The sequence below is a fragment of the Hemiscyllium ocellatum genome, chromosome 29, assembly GCF_020745735.1.
Source record: "Hemiscyllium ocellatum isolate sHemOce1 chromosome 29, sHemOce1.pat.X.cur, whole genome shotgun sequence".
Taxonomy (NCBI): domain Eukaryota; kingdom Metazoa; phylum Chordata; class Chondrichthyes; order Orectolobiformes; family Hemiscylliidae; genus Hemiscyllium; species Hemiscyllium ocellatum.
The window spans coordinates 48,006,812-48,022,355 of NC_083429.1; the positions used below are offsets into that span (position 1 = coordinate 48,006,812).

Consider the following 15,544-nt stretch of genomic DNA (forward strand, 5'->3'; position numbering starts at 1 on the left):
GGAAATGATGGGCCAAATGGCCTCCTTCTGTGCTGTAACTGTTCAATGATTGATGTGAACCTTCACATTGGATGGATTGGGATCCTCTATTTTGCATTTCAGGCAAATGATGACATCTCTGAAAGTGCAATGTTTCCTCAGCACTGCATTGAATTGTCAGCCCAGATCAAGTGCTAAAATCCTTGCAATGCTTACAACCCTGTGACTCAGAGTTGAGAATGCTCCCATGGAGCTGACAATAGGAATGCCCAGCTTCGGCTGACGCCTCACTTAAACTGCAGAGCTGTGACATTGTCAGACTATTGATGCGTTAGATTCATCCCATTCACATTAGGGGATCAGGTTCAGAGCATCAGGAACAACACTGTAACAATATGCTTGTGGGTGAAGGCCCTGCCAGGTTGTGTAGAGGGGAAGAAAAATTCAGGCCAGCCCTGTTTCAAACCACAATGAACTAAATGGCAGCCATTCATCTTTTCTGTTGGCAGCATGTACCCAGTGTGACAGAGGAACAAAGGGTGATGCTTCATCCTTCTTGTCAGATGCTTTCCACTTCACTTCCTTAAAAAAACAGTCATATCAGAGTTAACACTGCTTCTCTCCCCACAGTGGCTGCCAAGCCTGCTGAGTTTCTCCAGCCCTTTGTGTTTTTATTTCAGATTTCCACCTCACCTGTCTTCCACCCCTGTCCCTGTAGACAGGGCTGCAGCAATGTGAGCAAAGCAGATGTTCCCGACAGATTGTCAGGGGACAGCAATCGCCATGCGTGGAAGACAGCAAGGCAGCAGGTTGCCCGTGCGTACCTAGAATCACACGGTGCCAATAAGCAGCGAGGCTGTTTGCATGAAGTCACTGTGAATGAGCCAGGTTTGTGTTGACACGTCTGTTAACTATACGGGAAAAATATCTCGCATTAATTTGGCGAGGCCAGCAAGGGCAAAGCAGAGTTTGATCTGCTCATTATTAATTCATCAAGAGATTGGCAGGCTTGCTGACATTTGACGTTTGGAGTTGTTAAAAGGCAGGAAAGTGAGACTAGCCTCTTTCAGAGACCTGACACACTCACAAGGGATCGAAAGCATTCTGTGTTGTAACATTCTAAATGAGAGGGTGATATGAGACAATTTTTCTCACGCAGCAAGTTGTCAGGGTCTGACCTGCACTGCCTGCAAATGTGGTGGAGGCGGGTTCAATTGAGGCATTCAAAAGGACATTGGATCTTTCTTTTAATCGGAAACTTGTGCACGGACATGGGGGAAAAGGCCAGAGATTGGCACCAGATCATGGAGCCGTGCAGACTTAGTGGGCTGAATGGCCTCATTCTGTAATCATGGTGTGATTCTGAAAGTGAAAAGTGAAGCTCAGCTTTAAATGGTTTTCTGGTCAAGTGCAGTGTATCATTGAGCCATACGTATGCAGAAGACCCAAATTTTGCCCTTTTCTGTCCAAGTTCCTATCAGAAGGTTTGGCCACATTAATCTGACCTCAGTACTTTGGACCAGAGAGGGTCAGCTATAGGAAAGACGTTGTGAAACATGAAAGGGTTCACAAAAGATTTACTAGGATATTGACAGGGTTGGAGGGGAGCTATAAGGATAGACTGAATAGACTGGGACTGTTTTCCCCAGAGCTTCAGAGGCTGAGGGGTGAACTTAGAGAGGTTAGTAAATCATGAGGGGCTTGGATAGGATAAATAGATAAGGTCTTTTCCCTGGGGTGGGGGATTCCAGAACTAGAGGGCATAGATTTGAGATGAGAAGGGAAAGATTTAAGAGGGATCTAAAGGGCAACTTTTTCACACAGAGGGTGGTGTGTGCATGGAACAAGCTGCTAGAGGAAGTGGTGGAGGCTAGTACAATTACAACATATAAAAATAAAAAATGAGGTCTGCAGATGCTGGAGATCACAGCTGAAAATGTGTTGCTGGTTAAAGCACAGCAGGTTAGGCAGCATCTCTAACCTGCTGTGCTTTAACCAGCAACACATTTTCAGCTACAACATTTAAAAGGTAGACTTTATTGATAGGATTTAAATTTCGCCGGTTACCAGTTAATCAAGGAGAGGGAGCATGGATTCATGAAGGGTCAGACATGCCTGACCAGCCTCATTAGAGTTTTTTGAAGAGGTGGACAGAGATAACCCCTTGGATGTTGTGCATATGGACTTCCAGTAGGGTTTTGTGAAAGTCCCATGCAAGGGATTGCTAAGAAAAAGAGGGAAGAACAAGGAATTGAGGGAACATTATTAACATGGAGCAGAAATTGGTTGAGTCTTAGGAAAGAAAGGGTTAGAATAATGGGTAAATACTCAAATTGGCAGGACTTGACTCATGGTGTCCTGCAGGAATCTGTGTTGGGGCATCAATTATTCACAATATTCATTGAAGGCTTGGATGATGGCATAGAAAGTCACATATCCAAATATTTTGACAACACAAAATTGGACAGTATAGTAGACAGTGTTGACGACAGCGTAAAATTACAACAGGATGTTGATAGATCGGGTGAAAGGGCAAAGCTGTGACAGATGGATTTTAAAATAAGCAAGTATGTAGGTGTTCATTTCAGACTGAAAAAGCAGAAATCAGTGTGTATTTTAGGAGGCACAAAGTTGAATATAGTGAATGTCCAATGAGATTTAGGTGTTCAGGTGCATAACTGTTTAAAATGCCACAAAAAAGGTGCAGAAAATAGTCCAGAAAGCTATTGCAATGCTGGTCTTCATATAAAAAAGGGCTAAAGTATAACAATGAAGACATTATGCTGCGGTTATACTAAACCCTAGCTAGACCCCCACTGTGAGCAGGTTTATAAGGATGGTAAAGGTTAAGTTCAGAGGAGAGATTAGACAAACCAGGCCTTTATTCTCTAGAATTTAGAAGGTTAAGGGGTGATGTAGTTGAGATCTTTAAGATATCAATAGAGAGAAACAGGGTGGGCAAAGATAAACTATTCCCACTGATTGAAGATTCTAAAACCAGTGGCATAGTCTAAGAATTAGGGCCAGATCATTTAGGAGAGATGTTAGAAAGACTTCCACACACAAAGAGTAGTGGTGTTATGGAACTTTCTTCCTCAGATGGTGGGCGATGCCAATTCAATTGTTAAGTTTAAACCTGCAATAGACATTTTATTAAGCAAGGCAAAAGTGAGGACTGCAGATGCTGGAAACCACAGCTTAGATTAGAGTGGTGCTGGAAAAGCACAACAGGTCAGGCAGCATCCGAAGAGCAGGAAAATCGACGTTTCAGGCAAAAGCCCTTCATCAGGAATGGAGGCAGGGAGCGTCCAGGGTGGAGAGATAAGTGGGGGAGGTGGGGCTGGGGAGAAGGTAGCAAAGAGTACAATAGGTGAATGGGGGTGGGAATGGAGGTGATAGGTCAGAGAGGAGGGTGGGGGAAGGTACCAAAGAGTAAAATAGGTGAATGGGGGGTGGGGATGGAGGTGATAGGTTAGAGGGGAGGGTGGAGCGGATGGGTGGGAAGGAAGATTGGCAGGTAGGACAGGTCATGAGGACAGTGCTGAGCTGGAAGGTTGGAACTGGGGTAAGGTGGGGGGGAGGGGAAATGAGGAAACTGGCGAAGTCCACATTGATGCCCTGGGTTTGAAGTGTTCCGAGGCGGAAGATGAGGCATTCTATTAAGCAAGGTTATCAAGGGATATGGGTCCAAGGCAGACACACGGAGTTAAGTCACAGATCAGTAGAGCAGGCTTGAGGGGCTGAATGGCCTACTCCTGTTCCTATGAAGGATAGGCACCCATGTGTCCAGAGTATTAACCTAGACAGCTGGACACCATGTTGCCACCAAGTCCCTGAATATTATATAAGCTTCGGAGAGCTTCCACCAGCCAGAATGTTTACATCAATGTCTCTTCAAAGAAGGAGAAAGGGAAGAAAACTGGAAGGACAGCACCTAGGTCTTTCCAAAACTACTCGAGGACTGAATCCAGAGTTAACTCTAGTCTACAGGGAATCTGCCAGCATAAATACACCAGGAATCTGACTAATCAAATTTGTTAATGTCCTGGCCTTTTGCTTCTAATAACTCTTGGATAAACTGATGAAAAAGTTTAAATGCAAAGAAATGTAGGGTAGTCAGATGTCCAAATGAGCAGTCTGTTATAATTTGAAAAAAATAAATAAGTTAACACTGTTGGCCAGGCTCACATTTGAACTAAAAAACAATTGAAACCTGATTCACGTTTCATCTTTAGAAACTAGTTATAAATCCAACCCACACTGAAGGAATAAAAATCTTGGGTTTCTTCTATATGTAAAGCTCCTACATAAATGCATTTCCAGAAGACAAGTCGTAAAAATAGTGGTCAACTAACCTGTCAATTAATTGTCAATTATGAAAGAGAGAGAGCATAAGGATGGCTGGTGCAGGAATGGTGACTGTCACAATAGTTTAGGAAAGATGAGCACAAAGGAAATTTGAAAACTGTGTCAATCCTGAAGCTAGTATCTGAGCCAGGGGGTCGATTAGCTCAGTTGGCTGGACAGTTGGCAGAGTGATGTTAACGGGATGTGTTCAATCTCTTCACTCACTGAGGTTCTCCTCCTCAACCTCTCTCCTTACCTGAGGTGTGGTGACCCTCAGGTTAAACTCATTACCAGTCATGTGTGTCTGTCTCTCTCTCTCCCTCTATCAATTTTACTTCACTTTATGGGAATCACTGAAGCTTTTGATTGAGCTTTCTACGTACCTTCCCAAAATAGGAGAAAGGTTATTTAAAAGACAAAAAAAGAGAAATTGGGAGGTTTCTGCCTTATTGTGTCTGGTCTATGAACAACGTTTAAAACACACTCAGGCCGTTCAGATGACAATAGAGAGAGCCTTAGAATTCTGTCAACATTGGTGTTACACATATTAACATTCCAAATCTAGTCCTTTACTTTTTGCCTTTCTTTAACATGTACACTTTGTTTTGCAATACACAAATTACTTTGTGTTTCAGCTCCAATACTTACCGAGACCTGAGGAAGAGTGTCTATGTGCCGTACACCCAGGGGAAGTGGGAAGGGGAGCTCGGGACAGATATCGTCTGTGTTCCACACGGCCCGAACGTCTCAGTCAGAGCAAACATTGCTGCCATCACAGAGTCAGACAAATTCTTCATCAATGGCTCCAACTGGGAGGGGATTCTGGGACTGGCATATGCTGAAATTGCCAGGGTAAGCTTTGAGTATTCTGCAATGATTTGGTACTTATATCTGATAACACCAAAAAGTGAAAGCTTATGTCGCTGTGTTTTCATTCCCTTTTCATTTATTAAGCCATGATTGATAAAGCAGATACATGGAGTTAAGAGGTAGAAATGTCATTAAAAGTATACGTACCCTTACTTGTAGTTGTCAGTAAAATTCATTAAGACATTCTAAAACAAGCCGATAGCAGTATAATGGTTACGCTACTTGACTAATAATGAAAGTAACTTTTTTATTCAATCATGGTATAGGGAGAAGGGAGTGGTGAGCTACCTTCTTGAATAGCTGCAATCCATGTAGGTAAGTAGCCCAGCTGCAGGTAGACCCATAATACTATTAAAGAGGAAATCCTAAGATTTTGGCTCAGTGATAGTGAAGGAAAGGTGATATACTTCCAAGTCAGAATGGTGAATGGTTTGGAGGGGAACGTGCAGGTGGTGGTGTTGCCATGTTTCAGCTGCCCTTGTCCTTCAACATGATAGTTGTGGGCTTGCAAGGTGCTGTCTAATGAACGTATATGAATTGCATTTCGATGCTACCACACATTACCTCTGGACACCTCACCCCCATCAAGTGTTTTACTGCCATTATAGTCAAGTGAATTGCCATCACTGTCATGACATGGAAAATATAGCAGCCACTTTGAGTAGAGCAGGCTATCACTTTAATGACCAAATCATCTGAATTATAAAGTCTGATTTCATAACATTGTCTCTCACAGCGATTCAGCAAACATGACTTGAAATCCTGCTACATCAGTTTGAGATTGAAAAACTGGTAACATTATAAGTGACTATGAAACTCTGAGATTCACTTAACCAGTTCACCTTAAGATATTCTACTTGTCTTTCATGGTACCAGAAGTGACATGTGGCTCAGTGGTTAGTACTGCTGCACCCCAGCACCCAGAACCTGACTTCCATTCCAGCCTCAGGTGACTGTTTGTGTGGAGTTTGTACAATGTCCCTGTGTCTGTGTGGGTTTGCTCCCACAGTCCAGGGATGTGTAGGTTCGGTCAATCTGAATTGCCCATAGCGTCCAAGGATATGACGGCTAAATGAATTAGCCAAGGGAAATGTCGGGTTACAGGGATTGGGTGGGATGCCCTTTAGAGGGTTGGTGCAGACAGTATGGCCTCTTTAGGGATTCTATGACCAACTGCTCACTGAAGTAGTTTAGCAAGCCACTTAGCCTAAGGAGTAGAATCACCTCCTCTGAGAGCAACTGGACATCAGCAGTGTGAATTGACACCATCCATGTTCTGAAAACAACTAAAAGAAAGTTAAACTGCTGCCTATGCACAATTTTTCACTTTTTAGCAACTTCACAATTCTGCCTGGAATCCCTGAGGAGCAGCAGCTCGATATCATAAACCAGGTCTGTCCTTGAGCAGCACTTGCTTGGAGTCTGTTCTGCGTGCAGTCTGGCATTGTGCCTCAGGTTTGATGACGGTGCAGTTATTTTTGGACGTCAGAACCATTGACTGTGGAGTGAGGGAGAGAGAGGAAGTGTAGAGTGTACTGTGCTGAACAATGACTTCCTCTTGCAGGATACCAGTTACAGGAATCAGGGCAGTGAGAGAGAATCTCATACTCCAACCAGATTAAGTTGCGATTGGCACCCATACTCTGACAAGAACTAGACAGGATGTTATCACAGAATTTAATTCTGCAGCTCAATCCTATAAAAAGTGTTCCTACCATCAAATATTTAGGAGAAGCATAAATACTGTAAAAACGTACCATTAACAATTCTTATTTATCAGATTTAATTTCTAAAGTCATTATCAGGAAATGATACGGTACTGATTACAGTGGGTTTCCCCTAAGGCGTATGGATTTGGTTATATCTTTTTGGATTGCAGTGTTTAATCCTCATTCCCTGAAAAATGTGACTTCTATTTTGTCCATGGATGTCAGTGGATGGGCAAACATTGAGTGCCCATCTTTAATTACCTGGAGGACAGTTAAGAGTCAGCCACATTGTTGTAGGTCTGGAGTCATGTGCAGATGAGACTAGGTAAGAACATGTATGGAGAGGTTGTTTCCCCTTGCAGGAGCAGACTTAACAGGCTGACTAGCCCATATTCTGCTCTTATATCTTGGGGTGTCATGGTCAATGGTTCTCAACCACCCTACATGCCCTCTGTATTTCCTACTCATTCCTGACATCTTTCCTGACTTGGGGGTGTGCGGTGGTGGGGGAGGTGTGGTGTGGAGCAGAACTCTGGCTGACTACAGTCCCCCTTGACTAGATTAAGGATGACTCCCTTTAGACTTTCAAACATGGCTGTTTGGTGGAAGCACATGTGTTCTGTTTAATAGATAGGATGCTACTACATGTCATGTGACACAGTGCTACATGCCGTATACCAATATGACTTGACTATTCAATTCTGACGAGTGTGGCAAGCTGCCTGGCCTCCACCTTTTGCAGAAAAGCATGCCAGAGATATTGTGAACTTCCAAGTAAGTGCAAAGGGTTGGGATATCTGGTTAGCATGGACAGGTTGGACCGAAGGGTCTGTTTCCATGCTGTACATCTCTATGACTATGACTTAAGTGAGCCAAAAGTGCAAAGGTTACTTTGTTCCAGCAGTGAGGTGGGTTCCTGTCCCTGCCTACAAAGTAGCCTGGCAGCAGCATTACAGTGTCAGGTCTCGCTGTGTTCCACATCGCACCTGTGAAGTGTTCATTTTGGAGAGTGTACGTTGTCTGAGATGTGCCTGACGATGTGGTGAAGCTGGTATCTGACTGGTGACGATGTCAGTAGATGGTCACAACCCATGGAGTGTTCTGGCCAACGTGTTTGCCCACCATGAAGGCAGCTCATTGGTGCAATATGGTCCTTAGTTGCCCATTCATTTCCTACGTAAGGGCTTTAATTTGCTGGTGGGTTGAAAAACTCCACAATGGACCTTCTCACCAAGAACATAATTGGTGAGGTGGTGAGAGGATGGTGAGTATTTCACCAGAGCTCAATAATTTCCTTACCTCATCACCTCTTTGCCCAGAATTGGAAAAGTCCACCCATTGACTCGATTTGGCACAGAAACTGCCAGACCTGCTTAACGTTTTGAACACTTTCTGTCTTTGTTACAGATTTCCAGTATTTTGTTCTGAGAGTCACAGAGATGTACAGCACAGAAACAGACCATTCGGTCCAACTAGTCCATGTCAACCATGCCAATCCTAAATTAATCTCGTCCCATTTGCCAGCATTTGGCCCATATCCCTCGAAACTCTTCCTATTGATATACTCACCCAGATGTCTTTTAAATGTTGTAACTGTACCAGCCTCCACCACTGCCTCTGGCAGCTCATTCCGTACACACACCACCCTCTGCATGAAATTGTTGCCTTTTAGGTCCCTTTTATATCTTTCCCCTCTCATCTTAAATCTATGCACTCTAGTTCTGGACTCCCCCACCCCAGGCTGTTTACACTACCATGCCCCTCATGATTTTATAAACCTTTCTAAGGTCACCCCTCAGCCTCTGACGCTCTAGGGAAAGCAGCCCTAGCCTGTTCAACCTCTCTCTATAGCTCAAGTTCTCCAACTATGGCAACACCCATGTAAATATTTTCTGAACCCTTTTAAGTTTCACAACATCCTTCCTGTAGGAGGGAAATTGGAATTGCACATAATATTCCAAAGGTGGTCTAACCAATGACCTGTACAGGTGCAACATGACCTCCCAACCCCTATACACAATGCACCGACCAATAAAGTAGAGCGTACCAAACACCTTCCTTGCTATCCTATTCACCTACGACTCCACTTTCAAGGAGCTATGAACCTGCGCTCCCAATGTCTCTTTTTTCATCAACACTCCCATTAGGTATATAAGTCCTGCCCTAATTTCCAAAATGCAGCATCTCACATTTATTGTATTAACTTGTAGAAAGACTCTAACTGTGTATTTAATTACATGATTAATCATGAGAGATGGTTAGTATTTATAACTTGAGGAGCTGCACAACAGTAACACAAAAACATGTGGACAAGCCTGTTGTAAACTCTTTGAGACACCTGACCTGTTGTGAACATAAAGCACTCCAAGACATACTGCCCCCCCCAGGTTTGCTCAGATGCATCAAGGTTTTCCTTGCATTCATTGAAAGTGTCCGAGTGCTCAGTTGCAGACTGGACTTGTGTACGTGTCTTTCAAGTTTTCCTTTTGATACCCCACAGCAGCAAAGTGAGGGACTGTAATAGCTTTCCTCACATGCGGATCTGTTGATTTTTGACACCAATACTCTCCTTCCTCCCCTGCTGTAATGCTGGAAGAACTGGATCAGGTTCTAATGAGTGTTTCCCGCATTGAACTGGCAATCTTGTACTGCAGATCATACACTGATGTTTCAGCTAATGTAGCCTTAGGGGAAGGTACAATGCAAGGCACTTAGCTGAAAGGTTGCCTATGATCTGGTGACAGAAGAGAGATGATTATTTTCTATTGTGCCTGTGCTCATCTGGGGAGGACATGAAGAATATTTCATATTTCAGTCCCTCCCCCCAACCCAGAGTCAACATTAACCACTGTAAGATTATATTATGCACAGAAAAGCTCCCTCTGTAATGTTCCAATGTCTCATCTTGGAAGCATATCAGTACTGCAACAGAATGGAGCTTTTATTTCCCCATGCTATCTATCCTGTGTGTTCTCTGTGTGAGATTGCCAATTTTCTGCTGCATTAAGGGCAGTTTTGTGCTGTATCTAATAAGAAATATATTAGAGCTGTGGAAACGGAGTTCACACAGGACCTTTATAGCCATCATTGTGAGAATCCTATCATTCTTAGCTCAACGTGAACCAAGATGCCAGTGTAAAGCCGTATTGAGATTGATGGTGAGTTGACGTAGAAGCCAAATTACTTACGTGGAAGAACTGCAATGAATCTGAGTCAAGTTGATACTCAACCTTCTTCATGTGTCAGAGTTGAAAAGTGTGGCACTGGAAAAGCACAGCAGGTCAGGCAGCATCCAAGGAGCAGGAGAGTTGATGTTTCGGGCATAAGCTCTTCATCAGGAATGTGGAGGGGGAATGGGGCTGAGAGATAAATAGGGGGTTGGGGGCGGGGGGGGAGGTAGGTGGGAGGGCATAAGGTGGAGGCAGATAGGGGATTAGAGTGGTGCTGGAAAAGCACAGCAGTTCAGGCAGCATTCAAGGAGCAGGAAAGTTGACGTTTCAGGCAAAAGCCCTTCATCAGGAATACCCGATGAAGGGCTTTTGCCCGAAACGTTGATTTTCCTGCTCCTCGGATGCTGCCTGAACTGCTGTGCTTTTCCAGCACCACTCTAATCCAGAATCTGGCTTCCAGCATCTGCAATCATTGTTTTTACCTGGATGCAGATAGGGGATGACTGTGATAGGTCGGTGAGGAGGGTTGAGCGGACAGGTGGGAAGGAAGATGGACAGGTAGGACATGTGCCACTATGGCCTAGACTTTTCAATTTGGTATTATCTTAATACTAATGCTGAAAAAAATGCAATTGCATTTATGTAGTGTCTTAAGTGCACCACAATATCCCACATAATCAAGCAAATTTGGCATTGAGCCATGTAAGGAGATATTGGGACAGAGGACCAAAAGTGTAGTCAAAGGGGCAAGTTTTAAACAGCATCTTAAGAGAAGAGAAAGAGGCAAATCCAATGCTTAAGACCCAAGCAGCTGAGTGCATGCTCGCCACTTTTGGACTAATTAAAATCGGGGATGGCCACAATTAGAAGAACTCAGTGAGCTTGAGAGATTTTGGGCCAGAAGGCCTGTTACCTGGGCTGTCCTGTTCTAGACAGACATGATCCCAGAGGTAGCGAGGGATGAAGGCACAGAGTTTTTATATTGAAGCAGTTCCAGGCTGGATGCTGGTGCGAGTTTGTGAGAACTGGAATCGGTTTACTCCAAGATCGCAACAGCAGTGAGCTCAACCATGCTGATTGTAAACCATGTGTTAACTTATCCCAGAATGGGCCAAGTGGGGAGAAAACAAAGCACTAAGCAATTTCAATGTAAAGGGGAACTGCATTAGTTTGAATTACCGCACATATTATTTGAATTTATTTACATCTCTGTGCATATTGATGTCTCATTCATTCATTATTCGCACATATTTTTGCAGCCTGGATTTCTGTTTGCATTTCAGCATGAACACAAATATTTTCTGAGAAGTCATTCAGTGGTATCAGGAACAAGGAGTGTTGTACTCCATAAGCACTTTTAATGCTGTTGATGCCAACACTTGAGGGTTAAACGCAAAGTACCTGCTTCTGGGCTGCTTTTTGTCAGAAATATCTCAAAGGAATATTACAACACAAAGATCAATTCTGTGCCTTTAATATGGAAAATCACTCCATGGTGCCTTACAGAGGTGTATTCAAGCCAAAAGCTATTGCCTGTTGAGCCAAAGAAGGGGCAGTGCAGTTGGTGGCCCCTAGATTTCTTAGACTTAGACTTACAGTGTGGAAACAGGCCCTTCGGCCCAACAAGTCCACACCGACCCGCCGAAGCGCAACCCACCCATACCCCTACATTTACCCCTTACCTAACACTACGGGCAATTTAGCTTGGCCGATTCACCTGACCTGCACATCTTTGTGACTGTGGGAGGAAACCGGAGCACCCGGAGGAAACCCACGCAGACACGGGGAGAATGTGCAAACTCCACACAGTCAGTCGCCTGAGTCGGGAATTGAACCCGGATCTACAGGCGCTGTGAGGCAGCAGTGCTAACCACTGTGCCACCATGCCGCCCATACTTCTTGTGGAAGTATGGATGCTGAGGAGGATAAAGTGGTCACAAGGCAAAGAGGTTTAAGAAGGGAATTCCCTAGCCTTTTGGGCTGAGGTAGCTGATGACGACTTGGTGGAGTAGGAGCAGTTAGATTGAGCAAGAGGCCAGATTTGGCGAAGTATGATTTTACCAGAGGAGGTCAGACAGGGAGGAATGAGGCCATGGAAGGATTTGAGGATGAGAATTCTAAATCAAATCGTTCAGGGACTGGAAACCACTGAAGGTTAGGATTGATGGGTGAACCTGCCCTGCATGAAAAAGAAGCTGAACAAACTTATATGGATCTGGGAAAGAAGCAACTTGTGTTTGCAATTGTCACAATGATGGGCCAGGAGATTGACCTACATTAATGTGACTTATTTAAACACACGGCATACTTGTGAATAAACAAAATAAGAGACTTGGCACAACTGCACCACGGCAGAGTTCTTTTAAGGAAGAGTTGTGGAACCCAAACAAGCCAGAGAGATATCACTAAATGTGATGTTGGTTCCCCCCCACCCCACCATGATACTAATTCTGATTATGCAGCAAATCAGATGTTAATATGCAGAGCGCTCCTTCAGTAGCTAGGGCCAAGCATTAATTCACTTTTACAATTTAATCAGCGCAATGAAAATCAGTTTTAGATTGGATACTTTCTACTTACTGAAGGCTGCCATTGATTGCTGCACAGAGATTCTTGGCAGTCGTTAAATTTTTAATATTTTTTGTGCTTATCAAGACAACTCTACAGAATAGAAGAGCTCTTGGCAGTCAGTATCATCCGCAAGCAGTCTCTGACCTGCTCACAGTCCGGACTTAATGGGGAAAAATTCCTTCTTCTGTATGCAAAATCATAATTTTGTTCTTCATAAATTTAGTAGTCTGGAAAATGGAGATCTTTCCCCATTGTGTCTGCATCCAAATCACCTACAATTGCCCTACCCTTCTCCTGCTGTTACTTGCCACATTTTGCAAATAAAGAATCTGGAATGAAGAGTCTAGTGATGACCATGAATCCATTGTTGGTTGTCAGAAAACCCATCTGTTCACTAATGTCCTTTAGGAAAAGAAACTGCCATCCTTACCTGGTCTGGCCTACACGTGACTCCAAACCCACAGCAATGGGGTTGACTCTTAACTGCCCTCTGAGCAACTAGGGATGTTCAATAAATGGCCTGGCTAATGGCACCTATATCCTGTGAGTGAATATAAAAAGTCATCTTTGGGAATGTGGATCACCAGGGAGCCAGAAATGGTGGTGTACAGGAGGAGCCTTTGGAGACAGGGAAGAATGAGGCCATGGAGTGTCTTTAAAACAATGTTCGGTGTTTCTTACCCACAGCACTGTCAGACTGGGGGCCAATGTCCATCAATTAGCAAGGGGGTGACAAGCGAACAGGGCTTAATGCAAATCACAACTGTGGGCAGCAGAGTTCTGGAGGAGCTCGGAGTGGTAGTTGGGAGGCTGCCAGGAAGCCATTGAGTCCTGACTGTGAATTTGAAACACAAGCTGTGAAACTGTATCAGTGGATTTTGAACTGCAATTAGAAATACGACTGAGCAATGGATGCAGTGGCAAATGTAAACTCAAACACAATCCCAATTGTACTATCACCGGGAATGGAAATTCAGGCAAATTAGCTATATGCAAACAAACAAATTCATGCACCATTGACCACAGAATCAACAATGAATCTGTGAATATCTGAGGACATTTGTCACTCTTAACAGCAAAAACTGCACTAATCCATTCCCGGGTGATTCTGAGATATTATTGTTGGAAATTCGAATGAAATCCACCTCTGATGTGATTGCTTTTTCAGAGTTGCAGCCAGATGAGCTGCTGACAATGTACTGCTCTATCTGTGACTATTAGTTGCATCTCATCAAGTGCAGATGGGATAAGGTGCATAGATTTCAGGTCGCAGTTTAGTTTTGAGGGATTGAAAAGGAGGGTGAGATGGTTAAGGTTGAGGCATTGGTGGTTTGGGAGTTAGTGGAGGTCAACTGATGACCAACTTGCTGGTGGGTGAATTGATGCGAGTTAGGGGAAGGACGGCAGAGGTGTTAGACGATCTCAGAATCACAAACGGTGAAAGATGGGATACCAGCCAAGGGAGTTGAAATCACCAAGTATGAAAAGACATTTGGTGCAGAGGCTGTGTTAAGAAAGCAGTGATGATCTTGTGATGACAAGCAGCAGGTTGAGATTATCAATAAAATAGAAACTTCTAAATATTCCTGAAAAGATATACATTTGTCAAACCTTTAAATGTTGCACTCATTTGGACAAGACACAGAAATACCAAAGTAACAGGAAGACAACATTTTTTTTCTCCATTAACCCCACACTACCGCCTGACTGCGGTAGTGCTTATTTTTTCCCCAGCACCCATGTTGTGTGTGTGCAGGTGTGAGACACAGTGAGAGACACAAAGTGCACAAATCTTTATTCAATTTCCACCACCAGGAAAAATAGGAAAACACCTGAGTGGCCAGTGACAAGCAGTGCCCTTCACATCAAAGGGCAATGCTGTGTGATCAAAACAGTGAAGGGGAGGGCAGGGACAAAATCAAAATAGAGTTGGAGGGGGAAATGATGCACTCCACTCTCTGCGGCACCTATCTCTCCCTGAACAACTCCAGGGTGTTGGTGGACACCGCGTGCTCCTTCTCCAAGGACACCCGGGCCCTATCATAACCACAGAAGAGGGGCAGGCAGTTGGCCCTAACGACCCCCTCCACGGCCCGCTACCTGGACCTAAGACAACATTTATTTCTTTTTTTTTCTCTCTTTGTGAACACTCCTGTTTATTTTTTTTTACCCCCACACTACCGCCTAACTGCGGTAGTGCTTATTATTTTTATCCCCAGCACCCATGGTGTGTGTGTGCGCAGGTGTGAGACACAGTGAGAGACAAGGTGTACAAATCTTTATTCATTTTCCACCACCAGGAAAAGTAGGAAAACACCCGAGTGGCCTGTGACAATCAGTGCCCTTCACATCAAAGGGCAATGCTGTGTGAACAAACAGTGAAGGGGAGGGCAGGGACTAAATCAAAATAGAGTTGGAGAGGGAAATGATGCACTCCACTCCCTGCGGCGCCCACCTCTCCCTGAACAACTCCAGGGTGTTGGTGGACACCGCGTGCTCCTTCTCCAAGGACACCCGGGCCCTATCGTAACTGCAGAAGAGGGGCAGGCAGTCGGCCCTAATGACACCCTCCACGGCCCGCTACCTGGACCTAAGACAACATTTATAATGGATGAGAGGAGAGTACTGATTGGTTGGTAAATGAACTGTGATTGGTAGAGGTGTTGCCATGAAGAATGCACCAAATAATGGCATTTAAAATTTTAAAGGAGTGGTACAAGAGGTATTCATAAGGAGAAGATGTCTCGGAAATCTTGTTTTCACGGCTAGGTAAGATATAGTGAAATTCTTGTCTTGTTTCTAAGTGGAGAATAAGGGTGAGACGAGATGTTTGTCACCAAAGTTAAAATCCAGTTATTCTTTTTCTCATTTTTACCTGCCTGTCCATGGCAAGGTCAG

General features: G+C 44.1%; 1 protein-coding gene across 1 annotated transcript in view; it reads left to right on the forward strand.

Annotated features, from left to right (window-relative positions):
* The window catches only part of bace1 (beta-secretase 1), a 121,317-nt gene that overhangs the window by 55,358 nt on the left and 50,415 nt on the right, over positions 1-15,544 (forward strand). Inside the window, exon 3 of the mRNA XM_060846837.1 lies at positions 4,962-5,178. Within this exon, the coding sequence (XP_060702820.1) occupies positions 4,962-5,178 (217 nt within the window). The remainder of the gene's footprint in view (positions 1-4,961; positions 5,179-15,544) is intronic.